At 40.0% G+C, this 21,575-nt stretch overlaps 1 protein-coding gene and 1 non-coding gene across 2 annotated transcripts in view; both read right to left on the reverse strand.

Moving 5' to 3' along the window:
• Nucleotides 1-14,167, reverse strand: part of LOC141633000 (uncharacterized) — a 41,336-nt gene extending 27,169 nt beyond the window's left edge. Inside the window, exon 1 of the mRNA XM_074445497.1 lies at nt 14,163-14,167. Coding sequence (XP_074301598.1) covers nt 14,163-14,167 — 5 coding nt within the window. The remainder of the gene's footprint in view (nt 1-14,162) is intronic.
• A 3,221-nt stretch (nt 14,168-17,388) lies between these two features.
• On the reverse strand, nt 17,389-17,495 carry LOC141636746 (small nucleolar RNA R71). The gene has a single exon (XR_012541334.1). It is a non-coding gene; the product is annotated as a small nucleolar RNA R71 (small nucleolar RNA).
• Nucleotides 17,496-21,575: the final 4,080 nt, after the last annotated feature.

Here is a 21,575-nt window from a genome sequence, read left to right on the forward strand (position 1 = left end):
ATTGCCATACATGGAATAGGTAAAGAAATGGGCACGGAGTTTCGAGGCCTCTGCTTACTCGGTACGGAACGTCACTCGAGTGTACATATGTTGAATTGGAACATGTTTTTTGTTTAAGATCAATTCTCAAATCAATTCTCGTTGTCAACAGGAAATGGTAAAGGGGAGAATATATGATAGTTGAAAATCATGCTTTTATTTAGATAATTAAGATGTCAGCACAGACTCGATGAAAACGTGTGACTCATGGGGACAGCCCCCAGTTTGTCACTTAGGTAACAAAAAGACAGACACTAGGACAGATATGAGAAGGCCTAAGACTCGGACTCGGACTCAGACTCAATCGTAGATACGGACTCCTAGTCATCAATTTCCTCCTTAAAGGTCTCCTTTGCAGCATCCAGCGGCTTGAATGTCTGGTCTTGAGCATTGACCCACTTGAGCTCTTCACTCTCGTTGTTTGGGACGATATGAGGGAAATAGTCCATGAGGCTTTCATCTCCTTGCAGAAAGAGATGTTCATTAGGGTTGTTTCCATCGCATGGTTGGCCTAGGGATGAAGCTATCAGTTCGTGGTTGTCGATCATATTTTGAATAACATGTTTCAGTTTGAAGCATGTTTCAGTATCATGAACCTTTCCTTAATGATATTTGTAATAGGCACTGCCATCCCAGAAACGGGTTTTCCTGCTTTCAGACAGGTCCGGAGTGGGCCTGATTGGTTTTAGTTTCCCTTCGGTCATGAGCTTTCGAAGGTCTGCGGCATAGGTTGTGCTGAGGTTGGTGAATGTCCTTTGAGAACTTTCAACCTGGCTGTTTGACTCGAGAAATCCAGAAGGATTGTCCTGACTGAGAGGTACAATTATGATTTTGCCAGCTTCAATCATATCTTGAATGGCATGCTTGATTTTGAAACAGGTTTTGGGGTCATGGCCCTTGCCTTGATGTTATTGGCAATAGGCATTACCATCCCAGGATCGGGCTCTTTTGTGTTCGGGTTTGTCCGGAGTCGGACCAATGGGTTGGAGCATTCCTTCTGAAGCAAGTATCTCCAGAGCGGTGCCATATGTTATTCCCAGATCTGTGAATACCCTTTAATGTTTTCCCATGGTTCCAACATTGGTGTTTTTGGGGATGTTTTTGTGAGTTTTGTTTTTGGTAATCCTGGGCGGAAACAGGAATTGGTCGTTGTCAATGAGAATTTTTTGGGATGTTTCTTGACATTTTGAAGGGGGTTTTGGTGAAGTGATTTTATGTTCTTTGTTGGTGGGTTCATGGATGTGGGAACCATCGGATGACTGCTTATTTTCAATAGTTGTTGGTTGGTGAACCAAGGGTTGGTTTCCTTGATGGTCAGGTTCATTTTCGGTACTACCAAACCTCTTCTCCAAATTAGCCATCCGGGTGTTCAAGTCATCGATAGCAACTTGCAACTTTGAGAATACGTTGTTGATGGAGACGGAGAGCATCATTATAGCGCTTTGTATGCCATCCTCATCAATTGCATGAATTTTCTCATCGTCAGGAGAGATGAGGTGAGTGCAGTCTAGGGAAGATTCCTGACTGTGTCCAATAGGGTTTTCTGAAGGGTTGTTTTTGTCCTTGTTGAAGGAGGTAGTGGTAATTCGTCCTTTTCAATCATATCATTGATGACAGCTTTTAGAGGGAGACACATTTCAGTGTCATGTCTGCGACCTTGGTGATATTGATAAAACAGTTTTCCGTCCCATGTACGTCCTCGCTTGTTTGGTAGAGGGTCTGGAGTTGGACCAATTGGTTTGAGCTTTCCTTTGGAGATTAGCCTTTCCAAGGCTGTGGCATAAGGCATACCCAAATCAGGGAAGAACCTATGAGGTCGTCTCGTTTTGTTTGGTGGAGTTCCCAAGAGATTTGCTTCAGTGGTTTTGGTAGCCCCCAACTAGGGCTGGTTTTGTCGTTGGCAAGTAGCCGTCTTTCAAGGAGCTTAACCCTTTGCTCAATATCAGAAGAGGTAAAATTCCCGGTTATAATTTTGTCCTCAACATGGGAGAGACGAGTGCTCAAGTTTTCCATGGTAGATAGGAGTCGAAGGACCATGTTGTTGGTTTCGGCAGAAGTCATTTTGATTGGCTTCTTGAGTTTCTTGTTGAAGATTGATGGCACCCAAGGGATTCCTATTTGACATAACGATAGGCATTATAACTTGTCTTGGCAAGGTATTGCACAAACAAAGGCAAGTGTGACACATATGTATAAAAGGCAGTTAGGTTGTGAAGACGCGACGATGTGACTAGGTCATGAGTTCATTAAAGATCGTGAATGCCCTCTTGTGTTAGAACTCTTGGTGCATGACTTTGAACATAGACTCGAGCGTCAACTTTGGCATAGTGATGCCTAGACAGACGACTTCTCACGGGATTTGGAGGTTTATTGCTGGCGTGACGCCGTTGGACGAGACATGCACACAAACTTGACCTTTGACCCATAATGTGGGGGAAAGAAGGGTTTAATATCCGAGTGGTTTTGACTCTGATAATACCATTGAAGATATTTCGACAATTAGGGGACACGACCTAGACCAGAAGGTAGGTACTAACTTCGGCGGAGACTCGATATTATCTAAACGACTTGACTTGAAATCGACTAGACTCTAATCGACTCGAGGCAGAATCAGAAAGGTGGACTGAAGTTTTCGAAAAAAAAAAAGATATTCAAAAAGTTTCATTTGTTGTTTTATGGACGGCTTCCGAAGAGTAGGGATATTCAAAAGGCCGGCCAGTTGAAAGGGTTGTCTTAGGTTTTTTTTCAAAAGACGGTTTAAGATGAGATTGCGTCGGCTCTGAAAACAATGTGTTGTTTCCGAAGACGGTTTTTGAAATTCCGAATTCCAAGTTTGAAAATCGTATTTGGAATCGTCATCACAATGGCCATGAAAACGGTTAAATTTGTTTTCAAAGATTGAGTTTTGATTTGAAATTTGAAAACCGTTAAATTTGTTTTCAAATACTTGATTTTGAATTGAAATTTGAATACTGTTAAATTTGTTTTCAAATGATTTGAAATTGGATTTGAAATTTGAAAATGGTTAAATTTGTTTTCAAAGATTTGATTTTGAATTTTGAAAACGGTTAATTTTGTTTTCAAACGGTTTGAAGTTGGATTTGAAATTTGAAAACGGTTAAATTTGTTTTCAAATGGTTTGAAATTGAATTTCAAATCTGAAAACGGTTAAATTGGTTTTCAAAGATTTGATTTTGAATTAAAATTTGAAAACGGTTACATTTGTTTTCAAAGATTTGATTTTGAATTTGAAATTTGAAAACGGTTAAATTTGTTTTTAAAGAATTGGTTTTGAATTTGAAATTTGAAAACGGTTAAATTTGTTTCAAATGATTTGAAATTGGATTTCAAATTTGAAAACGGTTAAATTTGTTTTCAAAGATTTGATTTTGAATTTGAAATTTGAAAACGGTTAACTTTGTTTTCAATGATTTTATTTTGAATTTGAAAGTTAAAAAAAGTTAAATTTGTTTTCAAAGATTTGATTTTGAATTGAAATTTGAAAACAGTTAAATTTATTTTCAAATGGTTTGATTTTGGATTTGAAATTTGAAAACGGTTAAATTTGTTTTTGAATGATTAAGTTTCGATTGGAAATTTGGAAACAATTTAAATTGTTTTCAATGATTTGAAATTGGAAATTATGAGGATTGAATTCGTCATTACGACGGGTTAACAAACCGTTTTGACCTTTGAAAAGTAGTATGGAAATCGAAAATTGTGAGAATTAAAATCGTCATTACGACGGCTTAGAAAAGCCAAATTTGATTTCGAAAACGTGATTTGAAATTTTGAAAGTTGCATGGGTTGAAATCGCCATTACAACGGTTCGAAAGACGATTTTGTTTGAAAACTAATTTTTAATTTTGAAAATTCGAGGGTATAATTTGTCATTACGACGGCGTAAAAAGGACGCTTTGAGAATGTAACGGTCGGCGAGAGACCGAGGTTTAAAACGGCTATTACGACGACGTAAATGGGTATTTTGAAATGGTTTGTGAAAACCAAGGTTTGAAATCGTCATTATGACGGCATAAAAAGGTGTATTTGAAATGGTTATAAAAATGGGGTTTTAAAATGGCCATTATAACGGCATGAAAAGGTGTTTTGAAATGGTTATAAAAACCGGGTTTTTAATTACCATTATAGCGGCATAAAAAGGTGCTTCGAAACGGTTGTAATAACCGGATTTGAAAATCGTCATTACGACGGCATAAGAAGGCGCTTTTGAAACGGTTGTGAAAAATCAGGTTTGAAAATCTCTTACGATAACCTAAAAAGATGTACAACGGTCGGCCAAAGACCGAGGTTTGAAATGGCCATTATAACGACGTTAAGGGGTATTTTGAAACGGTTGTAAAAACCGAGTTTGAAATTCGTTATTACGACGGCCTAAAAAGGGTGCAACGGTTGGCGAAAGACCGAGGTTTGAAATGACCATTACAACGGCGCAAAAAGGTGTTTTGAAAGTTTGAAAATGACACGGAAGGACTTATGATCACATAACTTATAAGCACTCGCAGTTTCATTATATTATGCTGACACGGGTTTTGGCTTAAAAGGGTGGGTTACACACCAAGCAATCAAACCCCGATTTTCGAGAGGGAACCAATCCAAACAAAATGTGTAAGGAGGGTGCCCTAGCCTCGTGCTCGTACGTGATGCATGCTCTTTGACGAAAAATAAATGTGTAACGTCAATGACATGCTTGACTCAATCGGGATTCGAAACGCGAGGATGAGAAAACTCACGCCGACGGGACGAGCCAATTGGTCGAAAAAGGTTAGGTTGTGGGTCCGGACGAGGAACCCGACTTATGACCGTAATATCAATTAATGCACTTTAACCACGACCTCGTTCGAGTTTCACCTCTAAGGATCACGAAGACACAAGTCTCCCGAGCGGAGTCGCCAATCTGTGGACATGGGCCACAAGCTAGTCCGCGGGCGAGAGCCGGCTACCGGTCAGTAGTCACGGGCCATCTGCACGTCAAGCCAAAATGTGGACATGCAGCGGTCTGAAAGCCACGCTCGGTGACGTAAAGATGCTTTCAACCGGATCGTTTTAGATCAGTCGGTTTCGTCTAGGCAAAGGTCTTGAAACGATGTTTGAGATGTTCGGAGTTGCCGCCAAGCATTTGTGGGATGCTTGGAACCCGTTCGAATCCATTTTATACCTAGGTCAATCAAGGCAAAAAGCGGTGCTTGACATAGGTACTAAAGGTAAGGACCCGTCCCCCTTTTAGCATTCTATGCCTAAAATGACTCTCGTACGCCATGGATAAGGCCATCCACTATCCAAAGATTCTGAGTAAGGGGCGAGGTTACGTATTGGGAAGCCCTTTAATCGGAAATTCAATCCCGCCCGCGTTAGCGGCCTCTACTGATTGATCGTGGTTGTTTAAGTGAAAGAGTTGATAAAATGGTTTAAATGCATGAATACGCATCTAAAAGTCTTAACCTAACATGTGAATATTTCCTAAGTCGGTTGTTTATGCATCTACCAACAAATTGGTGTCAAAGTTGGATTTAGATTGATTAGTATGTGAAGACGGAAATTAAACATCCATTTACCAAATTCGGGTCATGATGCTTAACACGATCCATTTATTTGAAAAAGGGTGTCGAATGACAAAGTGTAAAAACGTAAACTTGTCGATCTGATCCGTCACGTATTCGGGTTAACCATAATCGGGATCGTCCTAGACAAGTACCAAAATGAGGCAGAATAGTGCGAGGTAGCCCCATTGGGGAGCGAGCCTATTGGCGAGGGAAAGGGCTCTGTCCAGGTTTTAAAATACGAAAACAGACGGCCTATTGGGGCGCGAGTCAGACGACGACCAAAGGGGCGTCTCCTGGTTGTTAAAAAGGTTGTTTAAAACCGTTTTTGGTGATTAATGATTTGCAAGTATGATTTCCATGACTCGGAATAGTTACTATTATGTTAGTACTATTCGTTGTCGGATTTGCAATTTTGAAAAGCATAGTAAAAATGTGTAAAAGGAAAATGTTTGATTTGATCTAATTATGTTAAGTTTAATTATTTGAAATTAGTAAAGTTTGTTATCGTACTCGGATTAAACCGATATGGTATAAAGAACCAAGGATGATTATGAATTATGACTAATATGTTTGCAAATGTAAATAAATGAGAAATATGCTAAGTAAAATAAAAGGGGGTTAAAATACCCTTTAATTTATAATTAACCAATAATATCATCGAGTCACGGAATAAACCGTCATGGTATAAAGAACCAAGGATGATTTTTATAATGGTCAAAATATGTTTATCATAAAAATTAATTAAAATGGTAAATAAAAAAAAAGAATTTCCTTTAAAATGTAATTAACCAATTAATATCACCGAGTCACGGATTAAACCGTCATGGTATATGGATCCAACGGTGATTATGATTTATGGTTAAAAAGTTTGTCATAAAATTGATTTGTAACATTTGAAATGGTAAAAACCAATTGCAAATAAGAAATGAAGTAAAGAGGAAAGACGAGAACAAACACGGCCGGATTAAGGCCCGAGAGGGCATTGAGGCGCGAGCCTCCCTGCTATAAAAGCAGCCCCTGTCTCAGGCCAAAATCCAGTTTTGGTTCGTCTAACCTATATTTGAATCGTGTTATGCATCATTCATGCTTATAAACTCATAAAAACAGCAAAGACATGAAGTAAGTGTTATATTTACACCCTTAAACTTACGTGTATTGATGTTTGCGACATAGACGTCTTTAGAAACGGTTTTCTCGTAGCGACTACTCACGATCAAAGAAGTTTAATAGAGTGCCTTAAAAAAGGATTTTGTTTTGGAAATGAGTTTAAAACATGTTGTTGAAAAACATATTGATTAATGTTGAGTTGGTCGAATTGATCGGTCGAATGCACGGCGACTGGACCAAGCAAAATATGTAAGGCCTCTGTTTTCGATCGGTAGGTCGAAAACACGTGTCGATTTTGTGACTTAGGAAGTTGAGTCTAGAAGTTTAAGAGAGAGGTGAGGGGGCGGACACTAGCGTTAATATTATGGTGTGTGAACGTTGGTATTTATAGAGAAATGTGGGATGATAGGTCGGTTGAGTTTGCTTAGAGGCTAAGCAGACACCCCAAAGAGGCGCGAGCCATCTATTGATTGAAAGGGGTGTACTGTCCCTTTCAATTTGGACGTGGCCTTTGCTCTATCTATTATTTGGTTGGTTTGATTTGTGTTAATCAAATGAGATATCGTGTAACAATATGGGCATCTAATAAGATGATTTTAGGTGTTACTTGAGGTAGCTATTTTGTGTCCTTGACTCGAGTTTGACCCGTGTGAGTCGGGATTTGAATTTCGAGTCGGTTTTTGGCCCGGTGTCAGTTTTGACTCTAATTAGGGTCATTTTAATCAAAATGACATGATAAAGACATTCATGGCATTATTTTTGACATTCGAGACTCGGGTTGACTCAGGTTGACCCGAGTTGCGGGTTTCTGAGTCGGTTTTGGGTCCGAAGACGGTTTTAACTTTATATAGTGTTATTTTAATGCAAATGAAGTTAGAAAACCATTTATGAAATCATTTTTCATATCCGAGTAGTGCATCAAACCGTCTCATGTATAGCCAATCCACGCACGCATATAAAAAACACGTTATAGTCCGATCATCATTGGGTGGTTTTTGGTAGGTGCAGATAGTCGGTATCTACTAGGACGCGAATGCTCAAAATGTCCACTATAGCTTGAACTCGTAGGACCATGGTATAAATGTCTTGGAGAGACATGGTGATTGTGGCTTGAACTACTTCGTGACCTTGTTGACTGACGGAACTTATTGGATTCCTACTCGACAGAACTGACACGCATTACAACTCGATTCGACATAGGATCACGCATACTAAGGCAACAAACAAGGAGCACAGGAAGGGACAAGTAACCACGAGGGTAAAACGACAAATCCAGACTTGATTTGTGAATTCGTGAAACATCATGAGCTACTTCTCGTGTTTAAATTCACGGTGCTTGACTTTAAATTTAGACCCGAGTGTTGACTTTGACAGAGTGACCCTCATATGATTGACCTTATTGACGGGATTCATGACCCATGTTAATTCTAGACTCGAGGTTTGCATATAGGTGTTAAGAAGACTGCTGTAGTTTAGACTCAAACATTAGGCCCATTGAGACTTCTGTGTTGAGCCTTAGAACATGTGACTCGAGGTGTCGAAAATGTTTAGATCCCTAACTGAATTGGGGTATGGGGGTCCAAAATGACGGCGTGACGCCTTAGGACTTGATTTGAATTTTGAAAAGACCCAAAATGTAAAGTAATACGGGTTTATGACTCGACAGAGTTCCGACTAGGACATAGTCGATTTTGAATTTTGACTCTAACTTAGCCCAACTGAATTTACATGGTTTGAAAATATTTTTATTTTTTTTTTTAGCTTTTTGGGTTTGTTTTGTTTTTGCACGGGTTTCGACATGGGTTTGAGGCCCGAAGTTTGACTTGACATTTGGACAGAGTTTCGGCTTATTTTGCGCTATTTTGAAAATTTTATATTTTGAAAAGGATTTTATTTTACAAAATTTCATCATGGTTTTGTATACAAAAATGGTGATCACGTATATGATACAAACATACATATGGGCATTATAACGGTATGCTGAGTACATTTAAAGGGTTTTGGCTTAAAAGGTGGGTTGCCATACCAAGCAATCAAACCCTGGTCTGTGGAGAGGTCCGTCCCAAACATGAGTAAGGTCGGTTCCTAGTCCATTCCCTCGAGTAGTGAAATCCCTTGATACAAACACGAGTATGTACCACGGTATGGTTGACATCAATCGTTATCTATCCTTAGGCCCAGATAAGAATTTGGACCATCCAGACGGGACAATTGGTCCAATGGGTTCGGTTGGGCCTAAGAAGGTCGAGTAATGAAAACCACAACTGTCTCATATAAACTATTCCCTAACCTCGTTCAAGTTTCGCCCCGGGTAACACGTAAGTGTATCTTCCCAAGCAGGCTTGCCAAATTATGGACATAGGCCACGGGGGCGCTCGGGAACAAGCGTTTACATTTGTGGAGTCGCCACCAATTTTTATGGGAAATTGGAACCATTCGAATACCTTGTGTTATGTCAAGACACAAAGTAAATACATGAACACTAAGAACTCGTTACCCTTAGCATTCTATATCTATAATGACTCTCGTGAATGCCAGTGAGCACAGATGTTCACATAGATCTGAAGTAAGGGGTGAGGGTACGTAATAGGTAGTCCTTTTACTGAACACCTAATTCCGCCCGCCTCGATAACGGCCTCTACTAATGATTAGGGAAATCGTTTGTATTTGATATGTTGACGATTATATGCATGCAATGCAACATCCAACGTTTTGATCCGAGCATGTGAGAATTAACTAAGTCAGTGAACATGTAATTTAGCACTTATTAATGTCGAATTAGGGTTTAGAGTTGATTACATGTGAAAAAAAATAAACATACATCCATAATAAAATACAATAAATAAATTGCGATAATTACAATAAATTACAATGAATTAAATTGATTTACGTCAAAAATATACTTAAGACGGACGATTTGAGAAAAGAAAGAAAAATAAAATATGGGTTAGAAAATATGGACAGATTAAGAGTGATATTACAATTAATAGTCGATTAATTGCATAATTAAAGAATTAGGTCAAAGCAAGAACGGAAATTCAGAGACAGAAATCACCCCGGAATAGGGGCAGCATTGCTGCGTCCCTTGGAAGAGGCGTAGTGGTCACTGCGTCTGTTCTTGAGGTGAGTTCTGGCTGTGAAGTCAGAACTGCGTGTTATTTATATTCGTTTGTCTGTTTAACGATTGATTATTAATATTCGACTCGGATGAAAGTAATTTATCGTATTATTAACATATGAAATCGTCATAAGAGTTATAAAATGAATTAAAATGGATTAAAACTAATTAAAGATGAATTAAACTAATTATGTCAAACTAAGTTAAATTTATGAAGGCAGAAACGAGTTAAAGGGTGTGACAAACTGGAAATAAGCGGTAAAAATATGTACAAAAGCGAACCTCAGAAACTTGATATGAACAAATCGAGTCTCTAAAAATCCGGGTTTGATTTAATGACGAAAACCCGCAAATATGGATTATAAGGGATCTACATCGAAAGCAAAACGTGATAAGTATGAAGAGAATATTGAAATTTATCATGTAAGAAGAAAAAGAGAAGAAAATAAGAAACGAAAACAAAACGAACGAAATAACAGAAAACCGAGGAAGAAAAAGAAAGGCATGAACTGCGGCAGCCTCTGGAAGAGGCGCAACAGATGCTGCGACGCTTCGAAGAGGCGCAGCAGTTGATGCGTTTCTTCTCGACGTGTTATTACTGTCAATCCGTAAAAACAGTTTGATAAAAGGGTTTTAAAAGTCGATTTTAAACATACTTTTGATGTAAACCTTACATTAATTAGTACGAAAATAAAATACAATAATAAAGATGGGATTTACACGCTCAGACTTACATGTTTGACGAAACGAGATTAACTAAGTTATTGTTTAGTGATTGCTCGACTCGAATGTATGTATAAAGTGCCCTCGTTAGAGGATTTAGATTAAATTGATTTATGTGTTGTTGTCAAATTGGTCGGTCATGCAACGTTACTGGTACTCAGAATGATCTAAGCTTACGTGGTCGATTGATCAAGCACGTAGACATCAAAAGCTTAGAGCACGATCTTAGAATGCAAAGGGAGAAGTGAAGGCCGGACACTCGCGTGAAAAATATGTGGAACGAAGATCCCTATTTATACTAGAAAATATGGACAGTTATGGAATGACTCAATCTTTGGAAACAAATCACGGAAAAATCTGAAAACACGCAAAAAAGAGCTAGGGCAGAGGCGCAGCTGACGCGTGTATTTTATATAAGGTTTTTACCTTATTTTTACATGCATTTATGTACTATTTATGTAGCATCTAGCTACAAATACCCCAGAATAGTATACTTTGGTTTGTCTTGTGTAAATTGTAGGTACGGACCAGAAAGAAGATAAACCGAGCCTAAACTTGTCTCATTTGCATGCATTTGTGGAGAATAAGGAATCGGAGCTTGGAATCTATCACTTGAAAGACGCGTGAGCTGACCTCGGAAGGTGTCAAGGAGTCCTACGTGCTAATATAGCTCGATAGACCACTTTTCAGTCGATCGAATGCTCTATCTATTGAAGATTCACTCGATCGAATTGTTTTGATACTCGATCGATAGGTCTAAAACGAGAAGTACTCGATCGAACGGTTATTCTGTTCGATCGAGAAGAATTGCTGGATTTGATCTCGATCAAGTGGTTTGATTTCACTCGATCGAGAGGTTTTATCATTGTATACGTTTTTTTGCCTTATTTCGAGTGGGCTTTTGTTTTGTATGGATTTTGCGCAAGGAGAAATCAGGTTAGGGTAGAGTTGTGCAAGGTCATCTAGCTCTAGATAGTCTCTTGGTCAGGTCGTCAAGGTACAATAATAAGCTGTAAATGAAATAACAACAACAACAATAAGACAAGTAATTTTTGTGGGTATACATCCGTATAATACCCTTTAAATTTAGGACTATAACGTAAATTTAACATGCGATTATCGTCATAAAACATAAATACAATAGAGAAACGATAAAGGTAAAGAATTAACCTCGGGTCCTTTATAGTGCGGCGTAAAGAACAGAAATCAAACGAGATTCCCTCCTAATTGTTGCACCCAAGACTTGTCCGAGATATGCCCTTGGCTAGATGGTGTTCTCCGATTGCCTTGCAATATTGGGAGAACTGATGTGAGGTTTTTCGAGATGTGAGATCTAGGTTTCAGAGAGAAACTATCTCCAAAACCCTAGTTTTCTGTAAAATGAATTGTCTAGGTCAAAAGGAGAGGGAGTCTCTCCTTTTGTTTGGTTTGGCTGGACCGACGGTTTGCATGGGGAAGTGGGCTTCCACTTCCTCTTAATTTTAGCTCGAAGTCCAGTTCGCCAAAATGCTAAAATGTATATGACGGGTTTGTATTATAAACTGTTATCGGTTATCGGAAATTAAGGCATCAGCTAATAATACGGGTTAGCTGAATTATTAATACGTGTCCGACAAAACAGTATTGTATAATTATATTCAATATACATTTAATTAAATATATATCGCTTATATTTAATTTTACGAATTAATCGGTTAATTAATTTAGCCCATGATATTTAATCCGTATTAAATATAATATCTCAACATCACATTTTGACTAAATATTAGTCAAATAACTCGACTAACCGGTTAGTCAAATTTGGCATCTATATGACTGTATTTTCATACCGTCACATCTCTCGAACGTATCCTATAGGTGTGACTTTTAGGGACCAGTTGATCACCGCCATCTGTATGACAATAACGTCAAACTTATCTAGCAAGCCAACCGTTATTGATAAACGTGGATCAACTGATAATAATACCAAAAGTATGCCCTTTGATCCTTTTAGAGGTTTATAGGTCCTTGCACTAATCGTTAAGGACACCAACCCCAACAAGCTCCCACTTGTCCGTACAAGTGTATGTGCAATGACGTTATCCGCACTAACCGGAGGACACAAGCTCCAACAAACTCCCACTTGTCCGTACATGTGTATGTGCGATAACCGATTCTCATATTCATTTAAAATTTCTCCCACTCAATGTAAAACAATTTGCGGATCTGGATCCACAAAGGTCGTATTTTACAATCGATCTGTATCTAGAGTGGTTTCCCCGACTAGAGAGTAACTTAACCGATAAAACGAATCCGTATCCGAGCATGGCCATGCATTTCGATTCTGACTCCTCGAGTGGCCCCGAGAAATATCGAGTACCGATAAAGGTGAATATTTCCTTCAACTCGAACTCCTTCCGATCTAAGCACAAAGATGAAATGACCCGAAAAAATCTACTTGGCCCCCGTTACGGATGACCGTGAGAAAGAAACCAAAGTCACCCAAAATCTGCCTTTGTCTCAAGAGACAGTCGATAGTCAAAAGAATCGACTCTTAGGATCACCATGGAAGTCCTATCCACGACCAGGCAACGAATGTTATAAAACATTTAGGACTCCACGTCGATGTCACAATTGTGTCCTACGAAATATCCGTATAAATCGCCTCTGTGATTGGTCGTCAACCGGTTGACTTATGGCTCGTTGAACCCACCATCAACCAACGTCACAAAATAATTGCGAGTTATCGCTCATGTGGGCAATTAAGGATGAAAAAGATATAATGTTCGTTCAGTTCACTTTGTGGTGTTCAAAATTTGTCGTACAAATCCACATGACAAACAAAATATATATATAAAATATCAAAACGATGATGTCGTATAGAGTACAAGAGAGAATGAATCTGATCCATAAAAGAGTACTACAACTCAGGAACACGTTTGATTCCCATGGAATTTACGTGCCCTTCATGCTTATCTTGTCGTAATGCTTTGGTGAGAGGATCTGCTATGTTATCATCTGTAGCAATCTTTTCTATCACTACTTCCTTTTGCTCCACGTAATCCCGGATTAGATGAGCTTTCCGTTGTACATGTCTAGATTTGTTGCTAGACTTTGGCTCCTTAGCTTGGAAGATGGCACCACTATTGTCGCAATAGATGGTGATCGGGTCATTCGAACTAGGCACTACAGATAGTCCATGTAAGAATTGACGCATCCATATCGCTTCCTTTGTAGCTTCAGACGCGGCATAGTACTCGGACTCAGTCGTAGAATCTGCTGTAACAGTTTGTTTCGAACTCTTCCAGCTGACTGCAGCGCCATTAAGAGTAAAAACGAATCCAGACTGAGATTTTGTACGTGGAAAACACTTGAATGGGAAAAAACCACGGGCACCAAGCCAGGAGAGGATTTCACTATTTAATTTGGGAGAATAATTATATGATTATAACAATGCTTATTTCTCTCTAGGTATTGTGTATGCTTCTTCTTGCGTGTGAATGACCTGCCTCCAATATCTTCAAAGTATTCCTTATATAGGCTTCCTCCTTGAACGGCTGCCTGATACGGTATTAATTGCGGTTTATTCTCCATAATTACCAGTAATAATTGCCAATTATTCATCCCTTCATTACTGCATTTACTGCGTAATCTTCAAACTTAATGCTGCGTATATAATTCCTTTATAACACGCGTATTTGGTCTAATATCGTCCTCATTTTGACCGTTGCCCTCTCCATGGCCTGGCGCCTATCTTCAAGTGTCCTGATAGCCTGACAGCATGTCAGTCAGGTTCAGGTGAGATACAGATCAGGAAGGTCTGCGGATTTCAAGGCCTAACAATTGGCCCTTATCTCCCCATTTGCAATGTGCCAGGACGAAAAAATGAGGAGATAACTTTATTTTTAGGAAGATTACCCAACGGTTAAGTTTTGCTTAGTCAGTTTCCTGTAACGGCTACTTTACTGCAGTTGCTGACGCGTGTGATATTTACTGCAACTTCCTTAATGATTATCCACTTCGTTTGCGGCTGAAACCCTAATCCTCTTCATTATAAATACATGTGTGCTTCATTAAGTTGAACTGACCAAAGCAATCTCTTCTTATTTTCTCTCTTTGATAGTCTTTTTCTTCAGTTCTCTTAATTCTTCATAATCTTTCAAATAATGGCTGTAAAGAAAAAATCTACCAGGGCAGCGGTTCCTCCTCCTCAGAATCCTGAGAAAACTTCTTCTGAAAATCTGCCTACTTCTTCTGCTGCTCCATCTCCCACAATCAATAAGCCGAGTGATTCTCCATTGGAGATGATCTCAATATTTCATGGTGATTTCCAATTCAAGCCTACGAAGGCTTTAAATGAGGATCAGTCTCCTGCAAACCGTTTGAAGCCTGAGTTTGAGAAGATTTTGAAGGATAAGGGGATCATCCCTACTGATGCTGAAGTCTGGATCCCTGAGAATTCTTCTATCAGGGCCGACTGGGCTTGTCCTGGCTGGTTCTGCATCCATGACTGGCTTTCAGGGCAGGCTGTAAGCTTCCTTTTTCTCCTCTTATGGTTGAGGTTATTAAGGAGATCGGTGTTCCATCTTATCAGTTAATGCCAATGGTGTGGAAGGTTGTTTCTTCCAATGAGAATCTCTGTAAAAAAACACAATATTTCTTTTTTTTCTTGACGATTTGATGACCTGTTATGATGTTAAAACAAACAGTCCTCGCCGTATAAGTTTTAAGGTCAGGGCGTCTACTACTCCTCTTTTGAGTAATTTGGACAGTGGCCATGATAAAGGCTGGGCTGCTGGGTACATGTTTGTCAGGACCAATTCTGTGGGTCCTGACTTGGCGTATTTGAATCATGAGGCATGCGTTGCTGGTGAGTCTTTTGGTTTCTTTCTTTGCCCTGCATGTTTTATTTGTTAGTGAAAAATAAAAATTATAATAAGTCATACCTCTTATGTGTGCAGTTGATGACTGAGTTACTGAAACTGAGTATCCCACTCCCAATGTTTCTTCTTTCCTCGCTATTACTCCTCTGGAGAGTTCCTGGCCTCTCTGTTGTGGGGTTGGTCACCTTCCTTGCTGTTTGAAGGCTGACGGTGCTCCCAGGGCGGCTAAAGCTTCAGGGGCTGCTAGTGCCACTACCTCAGGCAGTAAGTCTATCTTAATCTTTCCTTTCTTTTTACTTAGGCTTTCTGATGATGTCTGGTTTATATTGCTGATACAGTATTTCGTGTTGCAGCCACCAGGTCGTCTATTCGCCTTGCCAGGTTTGGTATGGCTGACCTTTCAGCCAGGCTGGCTAAGATTAAGGAGGAAGGGTCCCAAGGAAGCGGGGATGCTGATCCTGTTATTGACTTGACTGAACAGTCTGATGCTGCTAAGGTCACTGTTGTACCTGCTGCCCCTGCTGAACAAGTTCAGCAGCCCAAAAAAGGAAAATTGAAGATGTTGATGTTTCTGCCCCGGTCAGGGAGGTGAGAGCCAGGTTGGACAATATGGAGGCTGCTAGGGTGAAGATCAGGGATTATGCTGCTTCTAAATCAGATGTCATGCTCACCCTTGACCCTGTTGAGACTGCTACTCAGGCAGTTGCTTCAGTGGATCATTCAGTCAGCCTCTTTTCTGGTGCCTTGGCTGCCGTAAGGGAGGTAGGTTGGAACAATTTTTATGTGTATTTTATTTTGGTAGTTTTCTATTATTAGGGTAAGTTACTCATTCTTTTCTCTCTGTTTTTGATCAGGGTGTTGTGACCTGTCTCCATAATGCCTATCAGGCTACTTCTTTGGTAGCCAGAATTGATCTGATGAGATCAGATTATGATAGGCTAATGTCTGAGCTAGATTTTGCACGAGCTAACCTGGCTGCTAAAGCTGCTGACTTGACAAGGGTGCAGGCTGAGAGGGATGCTGCTAAGACAGAGGCAGTTTCGAGCAAGCGGCTATTGCAGGAGGCCTTAGAAAAAAATGAGGAGCTCACCCAAGAGAGGGATGACTTGGAGTTCAAGCTGGATGATGCTTCCCTCTACTTTTATATCAAGGGAAGGGCGGCTGCTATGTCGGAGCTTGTCAAGGCCAGGGCAAAGTGGAACCCTGAGGCTGAGATGGCTTTTGTTGCCTCAAAGTATCCTGACCTGCATAATATGGAGAATGAACATGAGGTCGACTCTCCAGGGGAGCAGGACGTTGACGCTGATCCGGCTAAAAGTGGGGAGTAGGCTGTTGATGCTGCTGCTGTTTCTAAGGAGAAACAGTAATATATTTTTTTCAGTTGGTATTTTGGCCCATCCAGGGGGGATGTCCCTGGACAAACAATATTTTTATTTTCCTGTCTTGGGTCAGGGAGACTATCCCTGGCCTTTATGAATATTTTGGCGCCTTTGCCCCATGGGGTAAAGGTTTTTATTGATATAGGCATGGTGGCCTTCTTTTGGCTAATTTCACTTTTGACTTTGCTTGATTTGTGAGTTTCATCCTGTTGGGCATGTCAAAGATTTCGTTTGAATGACCTGCACATTATTTTCGTTTTATATTGTTATTCATGAGTAATTCAACCAAGTATCGTTTTTTGCTATAGTGGTTGAAGGGGTGGGGAAATCGGCCTGTCAGGAGGGCTTATGTCCCCTGCCTAGCTGGAGGGCTTGGTATTCGGCCTGTCAAGAGGGCATTTTAGACTAAATGTTTGGGAGAGAACACCCTTACACCTGTCTTGCTGCATCTAGACCAAATTCGATGGGTCTTATTTCCTTTTTCTCTAATTGGCACCACAAAACAATTGTTGAATAGCCTTGATAAGGCTACTCTTGACTCTTGGAAGAAGTTGGCTCTAGCTTTCTATAAAAAATTCTACCCTCCGAAAAAGACTAACATGCTAAGAGCTCAAATCACGGGTTTTAAGCAAAGGGACGAAGAATCTTCGTATGAAGCTTGGGAGCGATTCAAAGGAATTTGTCGCTCATGTCCTCATCATGGACTTAGCGAGTGGTTCTTGGTACAACAATTTTGGAATGGTCTTTATGAAGACTCAAGAAACATTCTCAACAAGGAATCAAATGGTATGTTCACCGAAGTTGACGATAATCAAACGTGGAACAAGATTGAGGAAATGGCGGTCAATAATAATTTATAATATAGTAGACCTCACAAGGCTACTAAAGGAGGAAAGCATGAAGTGGACTCTATTACTCAATTAGGTGCTCAACTTAGTGCTCATATTGATACCATGAACTTGAAGTTTGAGAAGGCTATGGCTAAGCTTGAAGACGCCTCAAAATCACCAAAGCATCATGTTAAGTCCATGGTGGCATCTTCATCAATCCCAAGTGGGATATGTGAGAATTGTGGAACTTTGGGACATGACCAAAGTGAATGTAGGGGAACGAATGAGCAAGTGAATGCTTTTAAAGCATACAAAAGTGGTACCCCTTATTCCAACTATTACAATGAAAACACCATATTCCACCCAAATCTCTCATACAAAAGCAAAAATGTTCAAAACCCTCAACCAACATACACCCCACCTCCCATGAGAAACTAAAATCAAAGACCCTTTTTCAACCAAAACCAAGGTTATCAAAATCAAACTCCATACAATCAACAAAATGACCAAGGTTTTTATGTTCAAAAAGCGGTCCTCCAAATGCAAAAGAATCAACAAGAATTTTTCACTCAAATGCAAAAAGATAGCCAAGCAAAAGACATCACCATCAACAACATCCTAGCCCACACAAAAATGTTCGAAACTCAATTGACCCAACTAGCATCTTAAAACTCTCAAAGACAAAAGTGGCAATTACCACCTCAAAGTAATCCCCCAAGACATGAAATGGTTAGTGCCATTCACTTGAGGAGTGGTACGAGATATGAAGGACCAAAGAAGCAAGTTGAGGATGAAGTTGTGGAAGCTAGTGACAAGGAAAGAGTTGTGCAAAACTCTAAGGAAGAAGAACCCACCAATCAAGAAGTTTCAAAGAAAAGTGAAGAAAAGGCCAAAGAGAAGGAGCCCATTGTGATTAGACTTCCATTCCCGAGTCGTCAAGCTAAGTCTAAGTTTGATGACCAACTTGGAAAATTCATGGAAATTGTGAAGAATTTAGAAGTCTCGATTCCTTTCACGGAATTGATCAATCACATTCCGGCCTATGCAAAGTACATGAAGGACATCCTTACGAAGAAGAAATAAATCCGGAAGCTTGAAACTATTGCCTTCACTAAGGTGAGTAGTGCCATCCTTCAAGGGAGTTCACCTCCGAAACTCAAGGATCCGGGAAGCTTCTCCATTCCATGCACTATTGGTGACACTACAATCAACAAAGCTTTATGTGACCTTGGGGCAAGTGTTAGTGTCATGCCATATTCGGTTAGCAAGAGGCTAGGAATGGGAGAACTCAAATGTACCAACATCACGCTTCAAATGGCGGATAGATCAACAAAGACACCTTTAGGGGTATGAGAAGATGTTCCCGTGAGAATTTGAAAATTCTTCATCCCGGTGGATTTTGTTATTGTTGACATAGAAGAAGACTCCAACATTCCTATTACCTTAGGAAGACCTTTCTTGCACATCGCGGGAGCAGTGATCGATGTGAAGCATGGAGAGCTCACCCTTGAAGTGGGAGATGAAACCATCACTTTCAATCTTGACAAGACCATGAGAGCTCCCCGATTGCATGAGTCGTGTTTTATGGTTGATCACTATAGCCGGAAGGATGATAGGAAGAAGTTGGAATTGCAATAGAAAAAGAAAGTGGATGATGCTCCATCAAAAGAGCAAGGAAATAGCAACAATGAGAGCTTAAAAAGCTCACTCATGACAAGTGAAGAAGATGGCCTCATTGGCCAAGACAAGAAAGAAGGAGAGTTGTCTCTATCAACTCAAGAAATTTTTAATGATCAAGTAGATGAAGTTTGCGATCTTTGAGATGTTGAGTTCGAAGGGATATTCAATCCCTATATTGGTAATGCTATAAACCAAGACCATCATGGAGAACAACAAGTGTAAAAATCTATTTAGGACCTTTATCATGATAATGATCAAGCTTTCGACTACTTCTTCATGGTGTTGAGTAACATCAACAACACCTTGAACATGCCCCCATGACATCTCACATTGGATGAGAGTTTGGTGGAGTCCTCCCTAATTCACCATTTGTAAATATTCTAACTCCCTAACTTGTATTTCAATTATTACATTGCATTTTTGTCATTTTTGGGTTTATATTTTTATACCTTGATCAAGATATTCATCATTTTGAGAGAAGTGAGGGAGGGACTTATGATTTTATTAATGTGTAGTGCTTTACCTTAGTGTGGGGATAGCAATTGCCCAGGCTATTCATGCCTTTGTAGTGCCCCTACAATGAAGAACATGAGAATTGAAGAATGAAAATGACACGGGTTATGATGTACCCACGGATGGACCTGAATCCGTGTGGTCAAGGAGGAATCCGAGCGTCCCGAGAGGAAGACGCTCGTCTAAGCAGAGAATCCGAGTGTCCCACGTAGAATCCGCTCATCCTACTGGAGCTGACAAGCAGCTGTTTAGTTCTGACCTGAAATCAGAGCGTCTAAAGTGCTGATCCGCTCGTCTAGTTGGCAATAACTTATGGGATTTCTCGCTGTAAGAAAATTCGAGCGTCTCCAAGAGAAGCCGCTCGTCCTACTATTGCAAGACGCTCGTCCCGACCTGATGACGCTCGTCCTGGCTGCTTCAAAATTTGGAATTTTTCTATGTAAGGGAATCTGAGCGTCCCGAAAGGAAGACGCTCATCCCAGCACCCAGAAATCCGAGCGTCTCGATGACGAATCCGCTCGTTCCCCTGCGTCTTTTATTCCCGATTTTTGCAATCAATTTTCTCCCCCACCACACAGTTTGTGACACCTCATCCTTCTTTCCACTTACAATATAAAAACCCCCTCTCTTATGACTCCAAAAGATATCCCAAGCTCTCATTCACTCCACAAAAACAAAAAACCCCCAAATTCTAGGGTTTCAAAAAGATTCAAAAGCAAGATCTAATTCACAAAGAGCATCTCCATATTTCAACAAATCAAATTCCAAATCTACAATCAAAGAATGGGATCAAGAGGATCTTCATTTAGGGAAAGAAGAAGACCAAGAGTGAGAGGAAGCTCATCTACTTCTCACATCAACACTCTAACGAGGGAACATGAAGAGATTGTGGATCTCACCAAGCTTGACAATTTTTCCAACATTGAGTTTGTGAACGATGTTCAAAGGCTTGTCTTTCACCGATTACTTGGTAAGAATATTCTTCCTACCAAATTTCTATGCCATGAAACATTAAGAAAGCTTGGAATATACAATCAAACGGAAGCCCTTTTTTAGTTGTTTGGTCTTTCTACCTTGTTTAACTTATATGAGCAAACCTACCGACCTCTTGTTCTTGAGTTCTTAAGTTTCTTAAAGATCACAACTTTGAACAAAACAATTTGCATAGAGTTAGATTGGAGAATGTAACAAGGATGATGACTCTTGTCGAGTTTACAAATGTACTCGGTTTGGATGTTTCGCCTACCCGAACATCAAAACCTAAGAAGTATAGTGTGGCACCATTGTGGATAGCCATGACCGGTCGAGACTTTTCGTATATCAAGGAATGTTTAGCATTTCACATCCAAAACCCTATTCTAAGGCTAACTTACCGGTTCTTATCCGGAACTATTCTTGCACGCCGAGACCCGGCAATTGTGAATGAGCATGATCTGGTATTCATGGAATCATATCTTGAGATCTAAGGAAGACGTGGATATCATTTTAATGCACCACTTGTACTCCTTGAGAAATGGGCTAAGTTTCAAAATGGGGACGACGATGGGATGAAGCATATCGTCAATGGAGGACTCCTTACAAGACTCGCAAAACACTTCAATCCAAGGTTTAATGAGAACAATGAGTACACTCCCCTTCCGGAAAATTCGAGGACAAATGAGGAGCTAATCCTTGTGCAACATCATTGGATAACCCACGAGGTTTTGAAAAGAAAATCAAATGGATAACAAAAGGGAGCAATCCTATCTACTTGCCAATGAACG

The sequence above is a fragment of the Silene latifolia genome, chromosome Y, assembly GCF_048544455.1.
Source record: "Silene latifolia isolate original U9 population chromosome Y, ASM4854445v1, whole genome shotgun sequence".
Taxonomy (NCBI): Eukaryota; Viridiplantae; Streptophyta; class Magnoliopsida; order Caryophyllales; family Caryophyllaceae; genus Silene; species Silene latifolia.